Below are 21,856 nucleotides of genomic sequence, written 5' to 3'. Positions count from 1 at the left end.
AAACCCATCGGGTTAGGGTTTTTTTTGCCACATTCGAGGCAAGTGGGTTTTTTTGCCATCTCAATTGGCTATGTTTAAAATTATTTATAAGTTTGTTTATGTATAGGAAATAAATAATATATTTTGTTAGTCGAATTTAAAAATAAGTCAGTTACTCATTTTAAAAGTCAAAATATATAAAAATATTTATTCTAATATATTTGAAAAGAGATATTGTTTAAAATTAAATTAACTTACTTCTAAGTTGACACGTGATCCTAGTTTGCAAATTAAGGTTAAAGTTAGAAGCAAGTATTTTGAAAGACGAGAATAGTGGGAAAAGAGCATCATATGAAAACATTCATGCTAAATATATAAAAAAAAAAAAAAAAAAAAAAAATTGCTATACAATTTAACAGATCGCCAGCTATCACAATTTTATTGGACGTCGAACAAAAAATAACTTCAAATCAGTCAATTTAGTGTTGCCACCCCATCATCTATAAAAATTCGTGTACATTTCATCTGAACAAGAAGCTTAATTCATATGAAAAAGACGATCAATCATAGGCATATGCTACAAAAGAAGCCTGCATTTTTATTTACTTTTATTTTTCTTTTCATTTTCTTTTTAAAAAATGAAATAAAAGAAATTAATATTAATACTCATTTAATAATTAAAATAATAATTAATCACCTTATATTAATTAAAACAATATTATTAAAAAAAATTGCCTTCTTATGCTTAGACATTAAAGGTATGATGCTTGACCTTGTTGATTTGTTAGGTCTACTCTCGCGCATTTTAGAATCTTGATCATAAGTGATTAGAACTATGAAAAATTGTTGGAAAAAAAATAGTTTTAAAATTATTTTAAATTCTTGCCTGTCAAACTTTTGCAAAAATATAAATTTCAATCCTCATATAAACTTTATAGAATGAAAAAAGATTGATATTATTGACAACGCAAGACGTTTCAATAACTTTGTGTATAAAGATGCAACAAAGTAATTGAAACATAAATTAGTGTATGAGGGGAAAATAATAAACTTTAATGAAAATATAATTTTAGATAAATTACAAAATGAATGTTATTATGTCAGTTGGGTGAAGCAAAATATTATTTATATTTCTTGTTTAATGGGCAATGTTATTCTGTAAAATCTGGACTTGATGCACTTTACATTTTCATAAATAAAGTTCTTATTTATATTGGATATTTGATTAATGATCTTTATATTTATAAGTATTACACAAATGAAATATACTTCTGCAATCCATAAGAAACAAATGCCACCATACTAATGATATGTAACTATGACATCTTAGACTAGGATATCAACTTTATTTGAACACAAAAACTACAAGGGGTGATCACTCAATTGAAGTTAAACCATTGTCAGTTTGTGATTCTTATTTAGAATGCAATATGACCAAGAGATTATATTTAGCAAAGGATATAGCAGCTACAAGATGAGCCGAGTATTTCATCGCCTTTACAAATTATTGCTCAAGATTTAGATACATTTACCTCATGACTCAAAAATCAAATGCTTTTGAAAGCATTAGGCTGATGTCAAGAAATATTTAGGAAAGAGTATAAAGACATTTCACTCAAATTGAGGTAACAAATACCTCTCAAAAGAATTCAGGGACTATTTAGTGAAAATAGTATAATTTCTCGGCTAAGTGCACTAATACGTCCTTACAAAATGATGTTCGAAACAAAGAAACTGGGCATTGTTAGATATGGATAGATTAGGGATGTCAATTGGGCTCGTTGGCTCGGGCTTTTTCCTATGTGGCTCGTCGACTCAAGCTCGAGCCTTATTTAAAAAAAGAATGAAGAAAAGAAAAAAAAAGGCAGCAAGAGCTACCTTATTTTTAAGGCAGCAGCACTGCCAATATAATTTAAAAAAATGAGAGAGAGAGAGAGAAAAAATTGAGCAGGCTTGGGCTTGGGCTTGGGCTCAACTCGGCTCCCTAAGGCCCAAGCCGAAAGCTTGGGTCTAGCCTTTTTTTGAGCCGAGCTTTTGCTCGGCTCGGCTTGGGCTTGAAAAAACCCGTTTGATTTTACTCGAGCTGTGCTCGAGCCTTGAGTTTTGGCTCGCGAGCCGGCTCGTCTCAACTCAACTCAACTCGTTGACATCCCTAGAATAAATTAATAATTAAGTTTCTCAACTCTAACCATATCATTTCAGAGATATGCACTAGAGATATTTGTATATATTCTTAACTTAGTTCCTTCTAAGCTTGTTTTCAAGACTCCCATGGAACTATGTAATGGGCTCAATTCAAGTTGGAGTCTAGGTCAGAAATATGTTTATTTGTGAGATGCCCTGAAGGTACTAGGGGATATTATTTCTATAATCCTCTATATAGGAATATCCTTTCTACTATAAAAGTAACATTCCCAGACCATAAGGATATTATTCAATGTCAGTCCAAATGTAACGTTGTTTTGGAAGAAATAAGTGAGAAATTTCATGCCACGGATTCATTAAACACAACCTGGTTATAAGCAACTCACCGTGTTAGGAATACCTAGAAAACATGATATAAATGGAAGAGATGGACTGTTATCTGATCCCATAAATTAAGAAATGTTCGAGCTAATAAGAAGGTAATGATATCACTAGATAAGGATACCAAAATTGATGAAAACATTATTGAAAGTTACTAATTCGACCCTAAAATCACCAAGGGGCGGGGGGGGTGACTAGATGAATAACGCTGAATTAAAATTACAGATTAAAAGCAACAAGTCATTTTTTAATTGTTCTAAATATTTAGTTAATTTCGTCTTATGTTGAATTATCATAATAGTCAATAAAGCAATAAATAACACGTGATTTGTTACCGGAGAAAATCATTCACAGGATTAAAAACTTCGGGACCAAGCCAGCAACTTCAACAATAGACAATAAGATCATTTAGTATGATCCAGCCTCGAAAACCAACTAGACTAGTTGATCTAAATCCTACAATCTCCAAGAATTGTTGGAATGTGCTTCACTTCGCTCTCGATCATGTGAAATTGTCTATTTTCTGTGGATCACCAAGAATACCTTGTTTTCTTCATGTGCTTCTGGTCCAACCTTCCTCAATCTTCAGCAACATCTAAAAACTATTGAGAAAATACATTCCCGATGATGTTTAGGAAGTTGGTATTTTTTATTATGCGATATTTTTTCCAACTAGTAGTTGATTGATCATAAGATGTAGAATTGTTGTTTTCTTTTCAAAGGATGCTATGAATGTGGAATATATTGATCAACCATAGTTTTCACGAAGTGGGGCTTGTGTATTTATAGTATAGAGGTATTGGATAATATGGGCTAAATAAAACTCTTGAAAAAAATGCCCATTAGGTTTCTCGAGAAACGCCATTGCTTAAGTGAGAGCTCAGCAACAGAGGAGTGATAGGAGCTCCACTCAAGCAATAGGCAAGCGGCAGGCTAGTGACAATACTACTTTTTGGATACTCAAGCAACAAATGGGCGACATGCTAGCATATTTTCGACAACTTTTTCCTTTGTTCCATAGACGACCCCAAGAAATCCTAACTCATCTATACAACCTACCAACAGACCCCTTGACTTTTCCAACTCTTTTATAATAATAATTTTATTCTAAAGAATAGCCAATACAATTAAAACCTAACAACACCCCATTTGACATTATACGATAAAATTACACAACACAAGTTAAGGAAGTAAAATAAATAAATAAAATAATAATAATCTACCCAAACTCAAACTGAATGTCTTTTCTTGTATTCTTTTTTAAACATGTTTCCTGATATCAACAACTCAAATACCCAGTGTAAAAGCACGTGAAATAGGAATGTATAACAATTAAAACACACTATTATAAATATGCTAGCTAGATTGAGAAATAATACTAATATTAATCAAAACATTGTCTCAAACATTAATATTAAAAAACATCAAAACTAGAAAGGCTAGGTATTATGATGCATTATGATATGAAATTCCATGAAATACTATCATCTCTCTCTTACTTAGAGGTGTCAATTTGACTCGTCGGCTCGAGTAGTCCATGACTCTACTTGGTAAAAGCCCAAGCTGGACCAATGCAAGGCTCGAGCTGAGCCTCATTTTGGGGTGTCAGCTCAAGCCCAAGCCAGCCCGCGTGGCTTGCCGGCTCGAGCTCACTAGCCCAAAAAAGAATGAATTTAAAGGCAACAGTTTATTACGGCTCGGCCCGACCTGGCTCGACTCGAGCCAAAAAAGTCTACACCCTTTTTACTCAAGCCTAGCTCAAGCCTCAAATTTTGACTTGCGAGCTAGCTCGACTTGTTGACATCTCTACCTCTACTACGAACTCTACCTAAAATGCCAAATTGTTACTCAAAGAAAATATCATGAAATACTATCTTCTTTCCCCCTTTTGTCAAAAACGACGAAGGGAATTATATCAAGTGCAATTATTTTACTTCACCCTTGTTTTTGAAATCTCAATAGTAAACAATATATAAGAACTTAAAGATGCAATTGATAGTATGCACAAGCAAATTGATGATCAGTAAACTTTCTCACAAACTCAGTTCAAGTTAAAATGGAGTAAACTGTATAATTGACCTCTGTGTATAAAGTGTCACTAATCCCTTGTAAGCAGGACTTTAAAGCTCAAATTTGTGAGAAATGAGATGACAAAGATCACTGTCATTAAGTTTATCCATCTGATTATAAAAATTGAATCAATAATATCATACTATGACCTATAAAAAAAACTTATTTTATGTATATTCTTCTTTTTTTATATGAATTTAAGCATATAATATTTTTTTAATTTAATTTTGAAGCTCATCAATCAATTTTTTTTTTCATCTTATGTGAAATCTCTCTATTAAGCAACTAGGATGACCCCTATAACGAGTTTTGGGCCAATTAACCCAAGTCAAATAACCATAGGCACCAGGTTATGAAAAATCCCTTAGATTTAATTGCTCAAGTCAAATAGGTTTTGAAAAAGAGTATAAGATATTGAACTTTTTCTTTCAAGGAAGTATACTTAAGCTTAGGTCTACTAAAGTAAGGTCAATTCATGTACAAAGTCACCTTACCAACACATGAATGTCATCCTTAATTTCACACACGCGGTCAAGTCTCACTCACAATAAAATAGTGCATGCAGTGCAGATGGTACATGATGAAACCTATACTAGGTACTCCATGAAAATCTAAACAAGTAATGAAAAATATGCTATAGCTCATCAATTAAACTCATACATAGTCACATCACATATGTTCAAGTAACTCACATTTCATGTTGGAATATCCAAAAAAGTTCCATTTTCTTTTTCTTTTCTTTTTTTATTTGAAGAAACATGAAGCAAACACGCAAAATAATAAAAAAATTTGCAACACAAAAAAATAAAAATAAAAATGCGTGCATCATTGCAAACAAAACGAGATGTATGCTATCAAGAATAAGAACAATGAATAAGCACAAACATGCTCCAAAAATACTAACTCGTTGAGACATAAAACTACTCTCCTTTTGAAGAGCAACACGAATAGTATCATCAGTCAAAGAATCTCTCTGATCATAGAGATCCATCTTCTTAACCCAGACTTGCCTAGTAGAAGACTCATTCCAAATCATCTGTGTCATTAACTCGATTAATTGACTTACCTGATTAGTAAAGAAGTCAATTTGACTATCAAAATCTTGATTTCTATTTCTATTCAGGAATTTATAAACTCAGGCCTTATATCTCTTTATAAGTAGGGATAAACCTAGGTCTAAATTTATGAGATAGATGATATGTATTCCAAGGTTGGTATGTCCTACGCTATCTAGTAGGCATCTATCCTTTGATATTCTTGTTCTGAAATTCAGGATTAGGAACATACTTGGCCAGTTGGTGGTAAGGACAAAAATGGTTTTGAAAGTACTAGCCTTATTATGATTCGTCTGCTTATATTCTAGACCTTTCATGTTCCTAACAGGCTTGTTCAACCGTAAAAGACTGTCCAACTTCTGAGATGCACTCAAGAACAAATGGATTTGAGTATTGGATTTCACAAGGTCGCTTGTCAGGGTTTTAACCTTAGCCTTTAATATCTCTTTGACTAATTTTAACTCACTAAGGCTTGTGGTTGACTCCTGAAGTTCATTTACAAGTCTCTCTCTATCTAGCTCAAGTGCATTAACCTTCTTAAACACAACTTTATTCACCATCTTAATCTTAAGTCTCTCCTCAAATAGTTGATAATAACCCTCATGAATATCTTTCTCATCATCAAACTCTTCTTCAAAGTGCTCACAAATATCTACTTCCTAGATCTTCTCATTGTCCTTATCAAATTCACTCTTAACCATAGCAATGAAGGCTATAAACTTCCCACTTGCATCATGAGTGGACCTCTCACTTTGATTATCAATGCTAGACTTGTCATTAGTGAAAGTTGCATTCACTGCTTTATCCTTATTTTTTGCTATTAGGGCATTCAGTCCTCTAATAGCCTAAACCTTGACACTTATGACATCTTACAAATTGGGAACTCTTTCTAGACTTATTCGGAGCACTCTATGTTTTCCTTGAGGCTTCTTCTTATTTCTAAATATTTTTCAAAATCTCTTCGCAAAATATGGTATCTCCTCATCATTGATGTTCTCTGTACCAGAAGAGTCATACTCTTATTTCCTAACAGTGTTCAAGACTATAGACTTATTCTTATTAGGTTGAGATATGGTGAATTCATAATTTTGGAGAGATCCAACTAGTTCTTTAACCTTAACCGTATCTAAATCCCCGCTCTCTTTGATAGCCGTAATTTTAGGCCTAAATCTCTCATGTAAGGATCTAAGGATTTTTCTGATAATGTTGGACTTAGAAATTCTCTAAACTAGGTTGAAGATAGAGTTAACTATGTCATTCAAGCTCACATAAAAGTCATTAAAGATCTCATCATTGTTCATCCTAATCTCTTCAAACCTAGTAGTCAACATCTGTAACTTAGGATTCTTAACAGCCTAAGCTCCCTCATGTATAGTTTGTAAAATATCCCAATCCTCTTTAGCAACCTTAGACATAGATACATGCCTAAATTCTTCTAGTGGCACTATCGTAAATAAAACACTTATCTAAATTAGTCTACGACCAATTAATTATAGGAGTGAGGTGACAACACCATCAATGATGCTAGAAGGGGCAGTCCAATCATTCACTATGCTCAATTAAATACGTTCATTCATCGATTTTAGAAAGGTTCTCATAGTTACTTTCTAATATGTGTAATTACTGTAATCAAAATATGGCGGAACAAACAATGAACTATTCATCTTGATAGTTAGGGTCAAGAATCGAATTTGGGCTCTAAGTTACTAGTTCGAACCTAAAATCACCTAGAGAGGGGTGAATACGTGAATAACGCAGAATTAAAATTACCAATTAAGAGCAACAAGTCATATTTTAATTGTTCTATATGTTTAGTCAATCAAATTAATCTTGTCCTATGTTGAATTGCTAGAATAGTCAATAAAGCATTAAATAACACAGGATTTATTGACAAAGAAAATCCTTCACGGGATTAAGAACTCCTAGAAAAAGCTAGTGACTTCTACTAAAGATTATAAGAACTTACATTATGATCCATTTTAGAAAACGCACTAGACTCAGTGATTTGATTCCTATAATCTCCGAGATTTGCTGACATGTGCTTCACTCACACCTGCTTCCGGTCTTCTAAAATTGTCTATTTTTTTGTGGGTCACCAAGAACACATTGTTCTTATACTCATCCTGTGTTTCTGGTCCAACATTTCTCAATTTTCAGCAACCTCTAAAAGCTATTAAAAAGTACCTTCCCGATGATGTTTAGGAAGTAGGTATTTTTCCAACTTGTGGTCGACTGATCTCAAGATGTAGAATTGTTGTTTTCTCTCCAAAGATTGTTATAAATGTAGAATCAAAGGATCAACCACAATTTTTATGAAGTGAGACTTGTGTATTTATAGTAAACAGGTATTGGGAAACTCCGTCGCTCAAGTGAGATCCCAACGGCAAGCAAGCAACAAGTGCTTCACACGGGCAATAAGCAAGCGACGGGGTAGATATAATGCTACTATTTTGGATGTTCGAGCAACAAATTGGAAACAGGCTAGCATAATTTCGACAACTTTTTCCTTCGTTCCATAAACAATCCCAAGGACCTAACTCATCTATATAACCTACCAATAGACTCCATGACTTTTACAAGTCTTTTATAATAATCCTTTTGTCTAAAGAATAGTCAACACAATTTAAACCTAACAATTATATTTCCAAATGATTTCATAGTTCAAGATCTACTAACCATTAGACAAAGTTGGAGGGTAATCAAACAATTTTCTGAGTACTTATTGTTTGGAAAGTTCACATGTAATCTTCATAGAACATATAGATGTCCTGACTTTATATAAGGAGGTCGTAGAAGATATGGCTGGAGGTTTATAGCAACATGCTAAGAATATAGAAATGGAATCCTTGCATTTCAATTAGGTTTGAACTTGTAGATGCACTACAAGGAACGAAACCCATCAAGTGTAATTGGGTCTACAAGAGAAAGCAATGAGTGAATAGGAAGTTGGAAACCTACAAAGCAAGGCTAGTAGCTAAATGTTTTATCCAATGAGAAGACATTGATTACAAGGAGACATCGTTTGTGGTTGTACTCAAATCTATTCAAATTCTACATTGATTACAAGGAGCCTCATTTGTGGGTATGCTCATATCTATTCAAATTCTCTTATCCACTACATATCATTATGACTATGAGGTATGGAAAATGAATGTTAAGACATTTCTTAATGGACGTCTTGAAAAATGTATCTAAATGATACACCATAAGGATTCATAGAATTTGGTCTTGAAAGAAACATTTGCTACTACAATATTCGATCTATGGGTTCAAACAGGCATCAAGATCTTAAATAAAAGATTCAACAAAGTGATTAAGACAATGATTTTTATTAGAATTTTCGACAAACCTTATGTCATAAGAAGATAGAATATAAAAAGGTAATTTTCTTGATACTTAATGTGGATAATATTTGAATCAAAACAAATGATGTGGGAGTGTTATCATCTACAAAAGCATGGTTGACCCAATAATTTCACATGAATGACTTAATTGAAGCTAGCTATGTTCTAAGTATTCGGATCTTAAGAGATGGAAAGAACAAGCTGATAGCTTTGTTCCAAGCTTTAGATATTGACAAAATACTTATCAAATTTTCCAAGAAAGATTCCAAGAAGATTAATTTTTCCTTTAGATATAGAATCCAACTCTCTATGGAGTAATCTCCTAAAACTCTTGAAAAGATAGAAAGAATGACTATAATACTTTATGCGTCGACATTGGATAGTCTCATGTATGTTATGTTGTCCACTAGACCTTATATTTGTAATGTTGTTAATAGTGAGTCGATAGCAATTTAATCCTGGCCTAAAAAATTGGGTGGCTATAATGCTTGGCCTTATGCACCTTTGAAAAACAAAGAACCAAATGCTAGTTTACTCTTCACCAAATCTGATTTTAGTAGGATATACGATTAGAACTTTTAGGCTAATAAGACTCTTTCAGGTTTATAACAGGATTGTTGTTTACATTTTGTAATAGGACCATAATATGGAGAAGTATAAAGTAATCAAGCTTTGTTAATTTTACCATGGAAGTCAAATATGTGGCAGCTTGTGAAACTACTAAAAAGGCAGTGAGACTTAAGAAATTCCTAATGGCCATTGAGGAGGTGCATGCATCTGCACAATCCTTGAAAATATATTGTGAAAATAGTGACGTAGTAAAAAATAACAAATAATCAAGGAGACGCCAAAAGGGTTAAACACATAAAATGGAAATCATCTACTGAGAGAGATTGTAAGTTGTGAAGATGTGGTTGTTAATAAGATGGCTACTCAGATAACCTTGCGGACCTGTTTACTAAAAGCATGTCAACCGAAAGTTTCGAGAAGCATTAGCAAGGCATGAGATTATAAGACATGACATATATAATCTAAGGCAAGTGGGAATTTTTTTAAGTTGCCTACTCATAAAGTGTAGTTTTGCTATAATAAAATAACAATTTTAATAATAAATAAACTCTATTTTAACATTCACCGTTATTGTATTTATCTGAAATTGAGCATATGAAGAAAAGTATTATTGATCACTTGTGATAATATAAGTGGGGTGTTTACATGAGAAGTATAGTATAAAAACAACTTATATTTTGATCATAAATAAAATTATTCTCAATCAGTATATAAGTGTTGACAACTTGTACAATAACATTGTAGTATTTACTATTTCACCATTCGAGTTTACAATTTATCGTTGTCAAAAAAATAATTTAATGGTAATATTAGTACACTTGGAGTGTATTGAACAGACAATACGTAGAGTTTATTTTTATAGAATGAACATAGAAAAATTTAAAATTTACTAAATCGTCGAGTGTTTCATTTAAATTCTTTGACACGTTTGTGTGTATTTTTTTGTCAGTTTAATAGTTCTTTGGTTTGCCAATGAATGAGATCAATTTGATTGATTAAATAACTTACAAGCAAATAAGAGAACATGAATTCATCAGCCTAAAAAAGATTGAGTGATTACTTAAATATTTTATGTTGAACATTTATAAATCTAAGCTTAGGGGTGTTAAGTATGGTGACGTGAAGAGCAAGCCTAGAGTGAGCTAGTTTGATCGAAGAAACCTAAATTCTGCTTGTCCTACAAGCTCGTCCCTCTGAGCCGACTCGTGAGCCTTTCGCAACTCAATAGTTTTAATTTTTTATTTAAAACCAATTATTGTACTTTCGCTCGTCAAAGTATAATGAAAACATAAATTTGTAAGGAATATGTAAAGTTAAAGCATTATATATTTGTAAAAATCCTCGTTCTTTACTCAAGCTTGGGAACGATTACAATATATAGGTGGAGTTAAAATTGTACATGAAGAATATTCCTATACAATTCTATTTTTTTTTTTTTATAAATAAAGTGCAATACAATACAATACAATAACGTTTAGAAAATAAAACATATCACAATTCTACCTTAGCAGTATGCAATTGCAAATCTAAAAGGAATATGAAAGGCTACATTCATCATGTTAAAGCCATTGGGATAAAATAAACACGTGCTTTGGTCCGGTTTGTAGCATTGCTTATGCCACAAGATCCATCTCGATCTAACATACGATCTCCTATGATAGAGATTATGTTTAGAAGTATTGATAAAGCCACCAGTGTTGTGAACAAGTTCAGGCAATAGTCAACATTAAGAGATCTGATAACGATATACATTCCACCATTGAAATACATTGAAGAAATCAGTTTGTAATGTTTCGCCTTATGTTGTTGATCTGATCATATTACTTTTATACATTACGAACTCGACCAAGAAAATTTAAATTTATGTAGTTTGAACCGAAGGATAAATTACACAAATTTATAATTCTTTCTCATAGCAATGATACATTTTTATCGAACTTAAAGTTTAAATTATTTTGAAATAAATGAAAGTAATGTTTGCAGCCGCAAATTAAGATGGGGATCGTACACTATAGTTAAGAAAAGATAATTGATACACTTCAAAAAATATTTCTCAATATATTTTCCTTCGCGACACATACTTGCAATAACTGAGAATCCTCATCTATACATTGTAAGAAGGCTACATAAAAATTTAACAAAGATGGTATAATAGTGATTTTTACATAACTAAACACCATACAAGAACAATCGGCTCCATCCACTGCTGCTCAACACAAACAATGTCAAAACAATCCACTAGACACCACCATTGTAAATGGTAGAAATTCAGTTGGCCCAAGGGAAATGCACGTTGGACAGGTTCCGTACTGAGCCTTGAACCGAACTCAATATGATCTAAATCTTTTCCTTTCTAAAGACTAGTGTTACCTCTTTAGCTCAAAGTTAATTGCCAAATTTTCGAAATATAAACCAAACAATATTCTCAAGGTTTTCTATGTGGGATTGGAGTTGGCAATTTCAATCAAATTCTCACTTATTTAAAATTTGAAGAGGGTAACTACGAATTCAAATATTTCATTCAATTTTTAATATTTTTACGATAAATAAATATATAATATTAATCATTTCGTGGAGAAGAATATAAATGTACTTGATGTCATTAATTATGGAGTTTGAATCCCACATAAAATTAAGCTCAAAGTAGCTTAGTTAAAACCATTTATAACATATTTTACAACATTAAAATAATATCTTTCAAACTAGCAAAAAATAAATAAAAATATTGATTTAAAATACCAATATGTGTAATATAAACCTCCTTTACTAACCTTACAATAGCAATATATTTGTCTCAATACAAATTAAAGCAATGAAACAATTCAAAGTACAACATTAAATCAAAACTTTTTGTTCTTTGCGAAATATATTGAGAAAATATTATTAGAAGTCATTATTCATCTCTAAAGAGCCCATCACTGTGACCAACAAGTAAGTTTGTTGAAGCACAAATTGAATAATTGGACTAATAAATCACATATCTCGATTACAACTAGCAAACTTTTTTTAATTGAGTGCATGGTTCAATTTGATTTGGCGATATACAACTATCAAAATCTAAAAGTTGAAGGTCCGCAGAGTTATAAAGGAAATTACATCCAAACATGTTTTTCAATTTTTTATTTCAATAATCAGATGTACCTCACCCACCCAACCAACCAACTTACCTACCCTAATCCTAAATTAATTCATTTTCTATCCGAACAGAGGTCACAGAAACTTCTTCTTCATTCCACTTTTCTTTGACATGGTCACGATCTTCACAGACACCTTCCTCACTTCTTCGACATCGACGATTGCACTATAGCACTACGTAGCACGTGCTACAGTGCACGATCACGCACATGCATAGAAACAATGGCACCATGGCAACAACGACGCTCATCGCAGTTGTTATAAGCAATGGTGAGCATCGCTGCTTCCTAGTTCGTAGTTGTCATGTGTGTGATGGTAAGTTGTGTTGCCGTAATGTTCGTGGGACGATGTGTGTGCAGTGGTAGGGTACGAATGTGTGTGTGGTGCATTGTCGTGTATGCAGTGGTGTATGAGGTGGTAAGTTGTCGTGCGGTAGTGCTAGTGGGACAATACTGTGTTTGATCAGTTGTGATGATAAATAATTTGTAATCAATTAATTTAATAATTTGTGATCAATAAATAAATTGTGATCTATAAAATTTGTGGTTAACAACTAAATTTGCAATTGTGACTTAAATTTTATGTTTTTATGATTATGGTGTTCTATAATTTGTGACTAGTTTGTAATAGTGGCCACAATTATCAGCTTGTTGGGGAGTGATTTTTTCCTCAAAAAAATTGATTTTTTAATCGTTATTTCATTATTCCAGCTGTCATATTTGACTTCTTTTCTCATAAGTGGACCTTACTTTTCTCTTAACGGTCAAAAAATCAATTTTCAAAATCACTCCCAAACAGGCTCTATATGTTATTGTGACATTAACCTATTTAATTAATACACTTGAAAGAGGTCCACAAGTTAGTCGAGTTTAAAAGTGTTTTTAAAGGTTGATAGTTATGTATTTTTCTCTTATTATCCCATGTTTGAGCCCTATTATTTGATATAAATAGATTTCGGAATAATGAATTTTTGGAAAATGTGTGGTTAAAAAGTAGAAAAAATTTAAATTTGCTTGTAATATTGTTTTATTAAGAGAATATGTGGTTGAAATTGAGTTTGAAGAAAAATGTACTATTGAAAAATTGGGCTCAAACAAGGGCATAAATTTCGCTACACTTATAACCTAGTTGACATTCGGATGACATTTCATAATGTGACAATCAATTTTGCCATTAATATCGTCAACACTTATTTAAATCAATCGTTTTGATTTTTATACTTAATGAGATGTCATTCAAAATGTACACATTGAATGTACAAATAGATTAATCTATCTAAATTTGATACATGGGTTTTATTCTGAAGGAATACCAATATTTTATGATAGCAGACTATGCGTATTTACATATCTTTTAAAAGAAATATAATTATTTATTTATTTATATATTTTTAATTTCCTCCAATTGGAACATGACAAGTGGTACTATGAGATCCGCTCACCAGAGCGCTCTCCGAGTTTGGCCCGAGCCACCTAGGCATGTTGGTGTGGACCGATCCACCCATTTTCAACCTCTGGCCGAACATACAACCGAAAGCCCGCGACATTGATTTTTCATGGGATAAGGATTTTAAGCCCCACCCCACATTTCCCTCAATTTCCTTACCATCCTTGCTTCACTCACTCCCTCAGTGGAAGCAAAACCATTATGAAAGAGAGAACTCCAGCCTAAAGTTGATATTTTATAGGCTTCTGGCAATCTAAAGGTAACTTTTGTTGATTACAAAGAATAATTTTAGTTTCTTGATAGCTTGTCAATGCTAAAACTGCGAAATTATGTTTGTTCAGAAACATTTAATAATTTAGATTGTAATTTTTAAGCTTTTGTGGTTTTGCACTTTTGTTCTAGATTTTCTTGTGAATGGATTGTATATATTTTGGCTGCCTGCTGATTGATATTTGGAAAAGATTCTTGCAGTTGGTGTGTACTTGGCTGAGTTTATTAATTTCGAGATATTATCAGAATGAATTGGGAACTTTGCATTTAAACGTATAATTTTTTCTTCCCGAATATTCTATAACTTTTGGATAATGAGGAATTTTATATGTCAAATTGACAGCAAATGTTGGCATCTTTCTTGCTGCAATTGTTGTGTGGGGTAAAGCCTTGTCAATTAGTGTACAATACTGTGAAACTTTGCTCATCTTTCAAGTTGAATGATTTTATATCTTAAAACAGTTGTAGTTATATATAAATGATGTTTCATTTCAAGCATGGTCTGTAGATTTTGTCACAAGATGTTGATCAGTTTTAAAACCACACCCTTTATATCGGATTGGGACTGGCTACAGAGAAAAGGTGGAGTTTCTAAGAATGGCCCTGTATTTATCAGTAATGGGGCTTGGTTTGTTGTTATCCCATTTTGAGAATGGTACATACTTAAAGGTTGAACCCCAACCTTAAGGGTCCTACCGCCCCGCCTCTAGAGTTTTGTGAGGGAGGTAAATCGCGGAATGTGCCCTAGGAGGTCAGGGAACAAGAGCTGTCTATACACTGCACCCTACAAAGAGTCCAATTCCATGTTTCAGGAATCGAACTCTCACACTGCGGCTGCCAACAAGGCGTGAGATAACCTCACGCTTGTCCTTTATACCACTAGGCTATGCCCCGGGGGGCAAATGGTACATACTTATTTATATATAGGAAATGGGAAAGGCCATAGCTCACTGATAGACTTAATTTCAATTTCTTTTATATTAGTACACATGATTTGGACTATTAATGTACTGATATTTTTGTTGCAAAATCAAGTGAGACCTGGATTTATAGAGTGTGTACCCAATTCATGTCAATCATATACTGGAGTGACTGGACTTAGATTGCATTTGAAAATGCCATTTCTAAATCATTGTAAACTACTTTCTCTGGTAGAAATTTCATCTATGGGTCTTTTAGTGAAATAAAATCAAAGTATTTCTTGATGACATTCAGCAGTGAGGTGCATACATATCCACATCTTATCACTTTTTTACCAGCGATGTTGCATTTCTTTATGTGGAGAATTGCTCTTAAGTGCCTTTTTAGAAATAAATAAGCATTCGTTCCCATTCTGGTATTTATTTCTTGATTTGGATGAAAGCATTTTGGGTAGTCCAGGCTTCAATTCTTTTATTTTTCATTGTAAGGGTAAAAATATCTTTTTAACAAAATGTCTTGGCATTCATGAGAGTCATATGACAATTTAACAGCTTTTTTAAATGTAACTTGAAGGAGTCACTAATGTTTCTCGAAGTTTGAAGTTAAGGAATTCATTGGCCAAGAATATTAGACTGGCAGACCGAAATGTTTGTTTACCTACAGATTGTGAACCTTAGGTGCAATTTTCTCTTCTCTTTATTTAATTCTTTGTCCTCTGGAGCTTAGTGCTTTAGGCACCTATAGTTATGAGGTTGTTATACATGCTAGCTGTAATAACTTTTTTGGCTCACAGATTTGCTGTGATGATGTTCAGCAAAAAGTTAAAATTGTGTTCTTAGGGTCCCGATATTTTATGTATATTACAGGTGAATAAATTGTTAGAGGTTTGATGATTGCACTCTCCTTTTGCACTTGAAGTCAACATGGCTCCTGTACTTCCTAGTTTGACGAACGACATTTCACTTACTCCAATAACTCTCTTCATAACCAAACAGAACAGTTGTGTAACCAGATGTAGTATTGTAAGAAATTTAAACAGACAAACATTACAGGCACAAAAGTATATATTACCTCTGTCGACATCCGTTAGATTATTTCCCCAATTTCGAATTGCACGTGGTTTACAATCCAAACTAAGAACCCATACAGTGTCTGCCAATGGGGCTGATGTTGCCGTGGAGGAGGCAGATTTGCCTGCTGCAGATAATGAAGCTTCAGAATCTGCTATAGATGCTGCAAACATAAGTGGAGAATCTTCTGTCAAAGCAGATGTTAATCCTACTTCTGCCCAATCTAAACGTGCAAAGCCTATCAGAAAGAGTGAGATGCCTCCTGTGAATAATGAAGAACTCATTCCTGGAGCAACTTTCTCTGGGAAAGTCAGATCTATACAGCCGTTTGGTGCTTTTGTTGATTTTGGAGCCTTTACAGATGGCCTCGTGCATGTTTCTAATCTGAGTAATACCTTTGTGAAAGATGTGGGAAGTTTCGTTTCCGTTGGACAGGAGGTAACGGTAAGGTTGATTGAAGCGAACACTGAGACTGGTCGAATATCTCTAACCATGCGTGAAAGTGATGATGCCAGCAAGAAAGATGGCAACGATAAATCTAGACCTCCAAGAAAGTTCAGTCAAAAGTCTAATCAGAGAAGAGAGGAGGTGAAAAAAAGCTCAAAGTTTGTGAAGGGACAAAATCTCGAGGGAACAGTTAAAAATTTAACCAGAGCTGGTGCTTTCATATCTTTACCTGAAGGTGAGGAAGGATTCCTGCCTGTATCAGAGGAAGCTGATGAGGGTTTTAAAAATGTTATGGGCGAAACTTCACTGGAAGTAGGTCAAGAAGTCAGCGTTCGAGTGTTGCGCATCACTAGAGGGCAGGTAACATTGACAATGAAAAAGGAAGAAGCAGCTGCGGAGTTGGACTCCAAGCTTAGCCAGGGTGTTGTTCATAGAGCAACTAACCCTTTTATATTAGCATTTCGAAGTAATAAAGACATTTCTGCATTTTTGGATGAAATAGAGAAAGAAGATGAACCAGTTGAAAAGGCAAAGGAAAATGTAGAGGATGCAGATTCAGGAGCCAAAACAATGGATGGTACAGTACCTGATACCTTGGACAAGGAAGAGGGCCCAGAAAGTATACTCGCTGATTCTTCACAACCTAATGATGTTGCTGAAAGCTTCAAAGAAGTTGAGATGAGCCCTGAAATTTTGACTGCTGATGGAATCACCTCTGCCGATGATGAAATTGTTGAGGAACCTGCACCTACAGATGCTATAGAAAACCAAGGAGAAGCTAAATTGTCTGGAGAATTAGTTGATCAGGTTTTGAGACCAGAGACTGTAGAAGAATTTACTGAGAAGGAGCCTGATGATTTAATAGAAAAAGATGAAGTGCAAAGTCAGGAACCAAATAGCACAGACGCATCTGCCACAGAAGGTGAATCTGTGTTATCTGGAGAACCTCCTGTGATGGATACAATAGAGTATGAAAAAGAATCTGAGGTATCTGGAGAAATAACTGATCAGACCTTGTCATCAGAGATTGTTGAACAAGTTCGAGAAAAGGCTGCTGATGTGATAGCAGAAGAGGAAGAGCAAAGTCAGAAACCAGATAGTGAAGTTCATTCTGCCGAACAAGGTGATCACTGCGCCTAAACCCTGAGATATTAAAGAGGCCCTTATTAAGGACAACTAAATAGCATCTGCCACATGTTGTCTAGGAGAATATAGCCTGATATTATAATTTGAATGCTTTACATGGTGTGAATTATGAAACATTTGATGAGATTTTATGTTATATGTGGAAAGCTTCATTCATGACAAATTATTGCTTTCCTAAAAACTAGTTTCCTTTCATCTTACATTGCAGAAAATCAGAGTAGTGGAGATATTATTGAGAATCAGGACAACAATGTAGCTATAATTGACATCCAGGCACGAACTTCTGCTGCCAATACTGAAAATTCATTGACCACATCTGTTGAAGAGAAGGATGGGGAAACCAACCTTCAAAAGAAAGGAATTGTGCCAAACCCAAGTGAGAAAAGTGGTGATGCTTCTCCAAAAGAAGCCACAGCCAAAGGTCTAATCTTCTTCTGTTTTTTGCTTTTATTCATGCATAATAAAAATGTTTACTTGCATTACCAATGCCATCATGATAGGGTCATTAGATTTTTGTGTGTGAATTTAAACTACAACTTCAATTAGCAAATGATAATAATAAAATGGATCGCTGGATAAGAATGTGGAGAAGAACCAAATCTGTATGTTTCCAAAACTCAAAAATAACACATGGAATAACAGTAAGATAATTCAAAAAGGGCGTAATGTATGCATATAGACTCTGAATTTAACTTAACCCTGTCATGCTGAATTCAGCCAACAACTTGCATACTATTTTCTAAAAGATTAATTTTCTGAAATCAAGAAACTCCTTTCAATCTTGAACATGAGGTACTGTTAAAAGTGGTAATGGTATGTCTAATCGGATAACCACTTCTTAGATTTAGTTTTTGATTAATCACATTCCTATTTGTAATCCCCATTTTTCCAAAAGCTCATTTTTTTAAAACTCATTTTCAACCATACATTTTTCCATAAAATAATTTTACACACAAATCCAAAACATTTTATTATTTTTTAACCACACTTTCTTTAACAAAATCCAATTCCAAAATGATTTTTGAACCCAAAATGGGGCTCAAACAGGGGCTTAATGACTTCTTATTTTGCTGTCCATTCCTTCTGGATCTGTTCTGCCTTGATGAGATCTAGTTATGAATGCAGCTGCTATTTCATCAGCTGTTGTGAAGCAGTTGCGTGAGGAAACAGGAGCAGGAATGATGGATTGCAAGAAAGCACTATCTGAAACTGGAGGAGACATAGTTAAAGCTCAGGAATACCTAAGAAAGAAAGGGTTAGCAAGTGCAGATAGGAAATCCAGTAGGGTCACAGCTGAAGGAAGAATTGGTTCATACATTCATGATAGCAGGATAGGCATCTTAATAGAGGTGAATTGTGAAACAGATTTTGTAGCTCGAGGTGACATTTTCAAGGAATTGGTTGAGGACTTGGCCATGCAAGTGGCTGCATGCCCTCAAGTACAGTATCTTAGTACTGAAGACGTTCCCAAAGATATTGTTAATAAGGAGAAGGAAATTGAAATGCAAAAGGAAGATCTATTGTCCAAGCCAGAGCAAATTAGGTCTAAGATTGTTGATGGTCGGATAAAAAAAAGGTTAGAGGAACTGGCCTTATTAGAACAACCGTATATCAAGAGTGATAAAATAGTGGTGAAGGACTGGGTGAAGCAGACAATTGCAAAAATTGGAGAGAACATTAAAGTGAAGAGATTCGTTCGCTACAATTTAGGAGAAGGTTTGGAAAAGAAAAGCCAAGATTTTGCTGCAGAAGTCGCAGCTCAAACAGCTGCTAAACCGGTGCCCACTTCTGGAAAACAGGAACCTGCTGCCATTGAAGCCATGGAAACTGCAGAGAAGTAAGTATATGCTCTGTTAAATATGTTAATTCAACTTGGTATACTTTTGTCAATAAAGACTGAGCATGACAATTGACAATGGACCAAGTAAATATATAGAGATAATCCTAAAAGCTGCCAATAGATGATATTAGTCACGTGTCAGTTGTCAGCTTCTTAAGCTGCATGGTAATGCTTAAACTATGTTATTATATCACTGGCTTTATGGAACCTTTATTTCTTAGGAACTAGTAAAAGGTGCAAACTGAAACCGGCCACCTTATTGCACTAAAATATTCTTGTATGGATTGCAACATCCAGTGTTATAAGAACTAGAACAGACCGCCCAGCTCAACTGGGAACTGGTCCAGTTTGATGTGAAAAACTGAAAAGTGAACATGCATTAAAAGAGTCTAGGAGCAGGATGGTTCACCTGCAAGATCAGGTGAACTGGAACTGGTAATTTAATTTTTTTGACCCCCGGTTCCATCCTTTGCCCTTGGCCCTTGACCTTTTCAGGTCAATGCTTGGACAGTTTTTAAAACATTGGTACTATCAATTTTCTTGTAACTGATAGACATTTTTGGATCATTTCCCCCTCTGTCACCCCCCACCCCTACCTGTAGACCCACAACATCAGAAAATTAAAAAATGAGTAATACCAGTTTGACACTGAAATACTATGTGTTTTTCAAAGTAATTGCATTATTTAATTAGTTACTAAATCTGATGCCACAATGTAGGACTCAAAAAGCAACAATTTCAGCTGCAATGGTCAAACAATTACGAGAGGAAACTGGAGCTGGCATGATGGATTGCAAGAAAGCCCTTTCTGAAACTGGAGGAGACCTTGAGAAGGCACAAGAATACCTAAGAAAGAAGGGTCTCTCTGCTGCTGACAAAAAGTCTAAACGACTTGCTGCTGAAGGAAGAATCGGATCCTACATTCATGATTCCCGCATTGGAGTTCTACTTGAAGTTAATTGTGAAACCGACTTTGTGGGTAGAAGTGAAAACTTCAAAGAATTGGTTGATGATCTAGCAATGCAGGTTGTTGCCTGCCCACAAGTGCAGTACGTATCCATTGAAGATATCCCAGAAAGCATGGTCAACAAAGAGAAGGAACTGGAGTTGCAGAGGGAAGATCTTCAGTCAAAGCCTGAGAAAATAAGAGAGAAGATTGTCGAGGGAAGGAGTTCAAAGAGGCTTAGCGAGCTCACTCTTTTAGAACAGCCCTTCATAAGAAATGATAGCATTTTGGTGAAGGATCTGGTAAAGCAAACTGTTGCTGCCCTTGGGGAGAATATAAAAGTCAGGAGATTTGTTCGGTTTACACTTGGCGAGACAAGCAACACAGAATTAGGAAATGAAGCAGGAGATGCAGAATAGTAAGATTTGTTTGATGGAGTCATTAAGTATTAATAGATTGAATTATTACCTGATTTTTACTGTTTTTTAGTACATGAATCTTTCAGGAGAGTAGCAAGCAGGCAACTTTGTTCGAGTCTGTTGTAAAATTGAAAACAAATTTTGTAGACATTCATTTTTGTAATAAACCTTTTTTCCCTCATCCGAAATATTGATTAGCATCTGAAGGTGCATTTGGGGGGTGCTGAAATCAGTCTGTCCCATTCTTCAAGTATAGTTTCCTAGATCGTAGATCGACACGGGATCAATCCTTTCTTTAACTTTCTAAAAAACCGATCCTTGTTTACCAACCACACATTGTCTAACCAAATCAAATGGTTTAAGTCCTAAAAAGTGCTTACATTGTTCGTGGACTGACTTTAGTATTACTGGACAAGAAACTTAGTTTAGAACCTGTGGCTGCCATTTGAAATGAAGTTTTCAGGTCAGGCTTCCATTAGCTTCAGATGTTTCAAGGAAGGGATCAGAAAATTTGGGAACTAAGAGAAATTACTGTAACTGAAGAAAGTAAATCAATTATTAACTAGTGACTCAAAAATGTTGGCAAAACTATTTATTCACACCCCAATACCACGAGCAAAATTGTTTTTGTTTAAGCAAAACGATCATTATCAATATTATCTGTATACATCA

General features: G+C 34.3%; 2 protein-coding genes across 3 annotated transcripts in view; one reads left to right on the top strand and one right to left on the bottom strand.

Moving 5' to 3' along the window:
• LOC111372437 (pentatricopeptide repeat-containing protein At2g22410, mitochondrial-like) overlaps positions 1–6,190 on the bottom strand; it is an 8,923-nt gene extending 2,733 nt beyond the window's left edge. Inside the window, exon 1 of the mRNA XM_022994795.1 lies at positions 5,863–6,190. Coding sequence (XP_022850563.1) covers positions 5,863–6,190 — 328 coding nt within the window. The remainder of the gene's footprint in view (positions 1–5,862) is intronic.
• Positions 6,191–14,208: 8,018 nt separating this feature from the next.
• Positions 14,209–21,396, top strand: LOC111411090. Of its 2 annotated transcripts, none has more exons than XM_023041659.1 (5): positions 14,209–14,384; positions 16,183–17,956; positions 18,188–18,400; positions 19,105–19,816; positions 20,539–21,396. In XM_023041659.1, exons 2-5 carry the CDS (start codon positions 16,240–16,242, stop codon positions 21,182–21,184), a joined length of 3,288 nt encoding a protein of 1,095 aa, XP_022897427.1. In that variant the 5' UTR covers positions 14,209–14,384; positions 16,183–16,239; the 3' UTR covers positions 21,185–21,396. The 2 variants fall into 2 exon arrangements, with proteins under 2 accessions (XP_022897427.1, XP_022897432.1); XM_023041664.1 differs by lacking the exon at positions 14,209–14,384 and adding an exon at positions 15,919–15,993.
• The last annotated feature ends 460 nt before the right edge of the window (positions 21,397–21,856 follow it).

This window comes from Olea europaea, chromosome 2 (genome assembly GCF_002742605.1).
Source record: "Olea europaea var. sylvestris chromosome 2, O_europaea_v1, whole genome shotgun sequence".
Taxonomy (NCBI): Eukaryota; Viridiplantae; Streptophyta; class Magnoliopsida; order Lamiales; family Oleaceae; genus Olea; species Olea europaea.
This window is presented reverse-complemented; position numbering and strand designations above follow the sequence as displayed.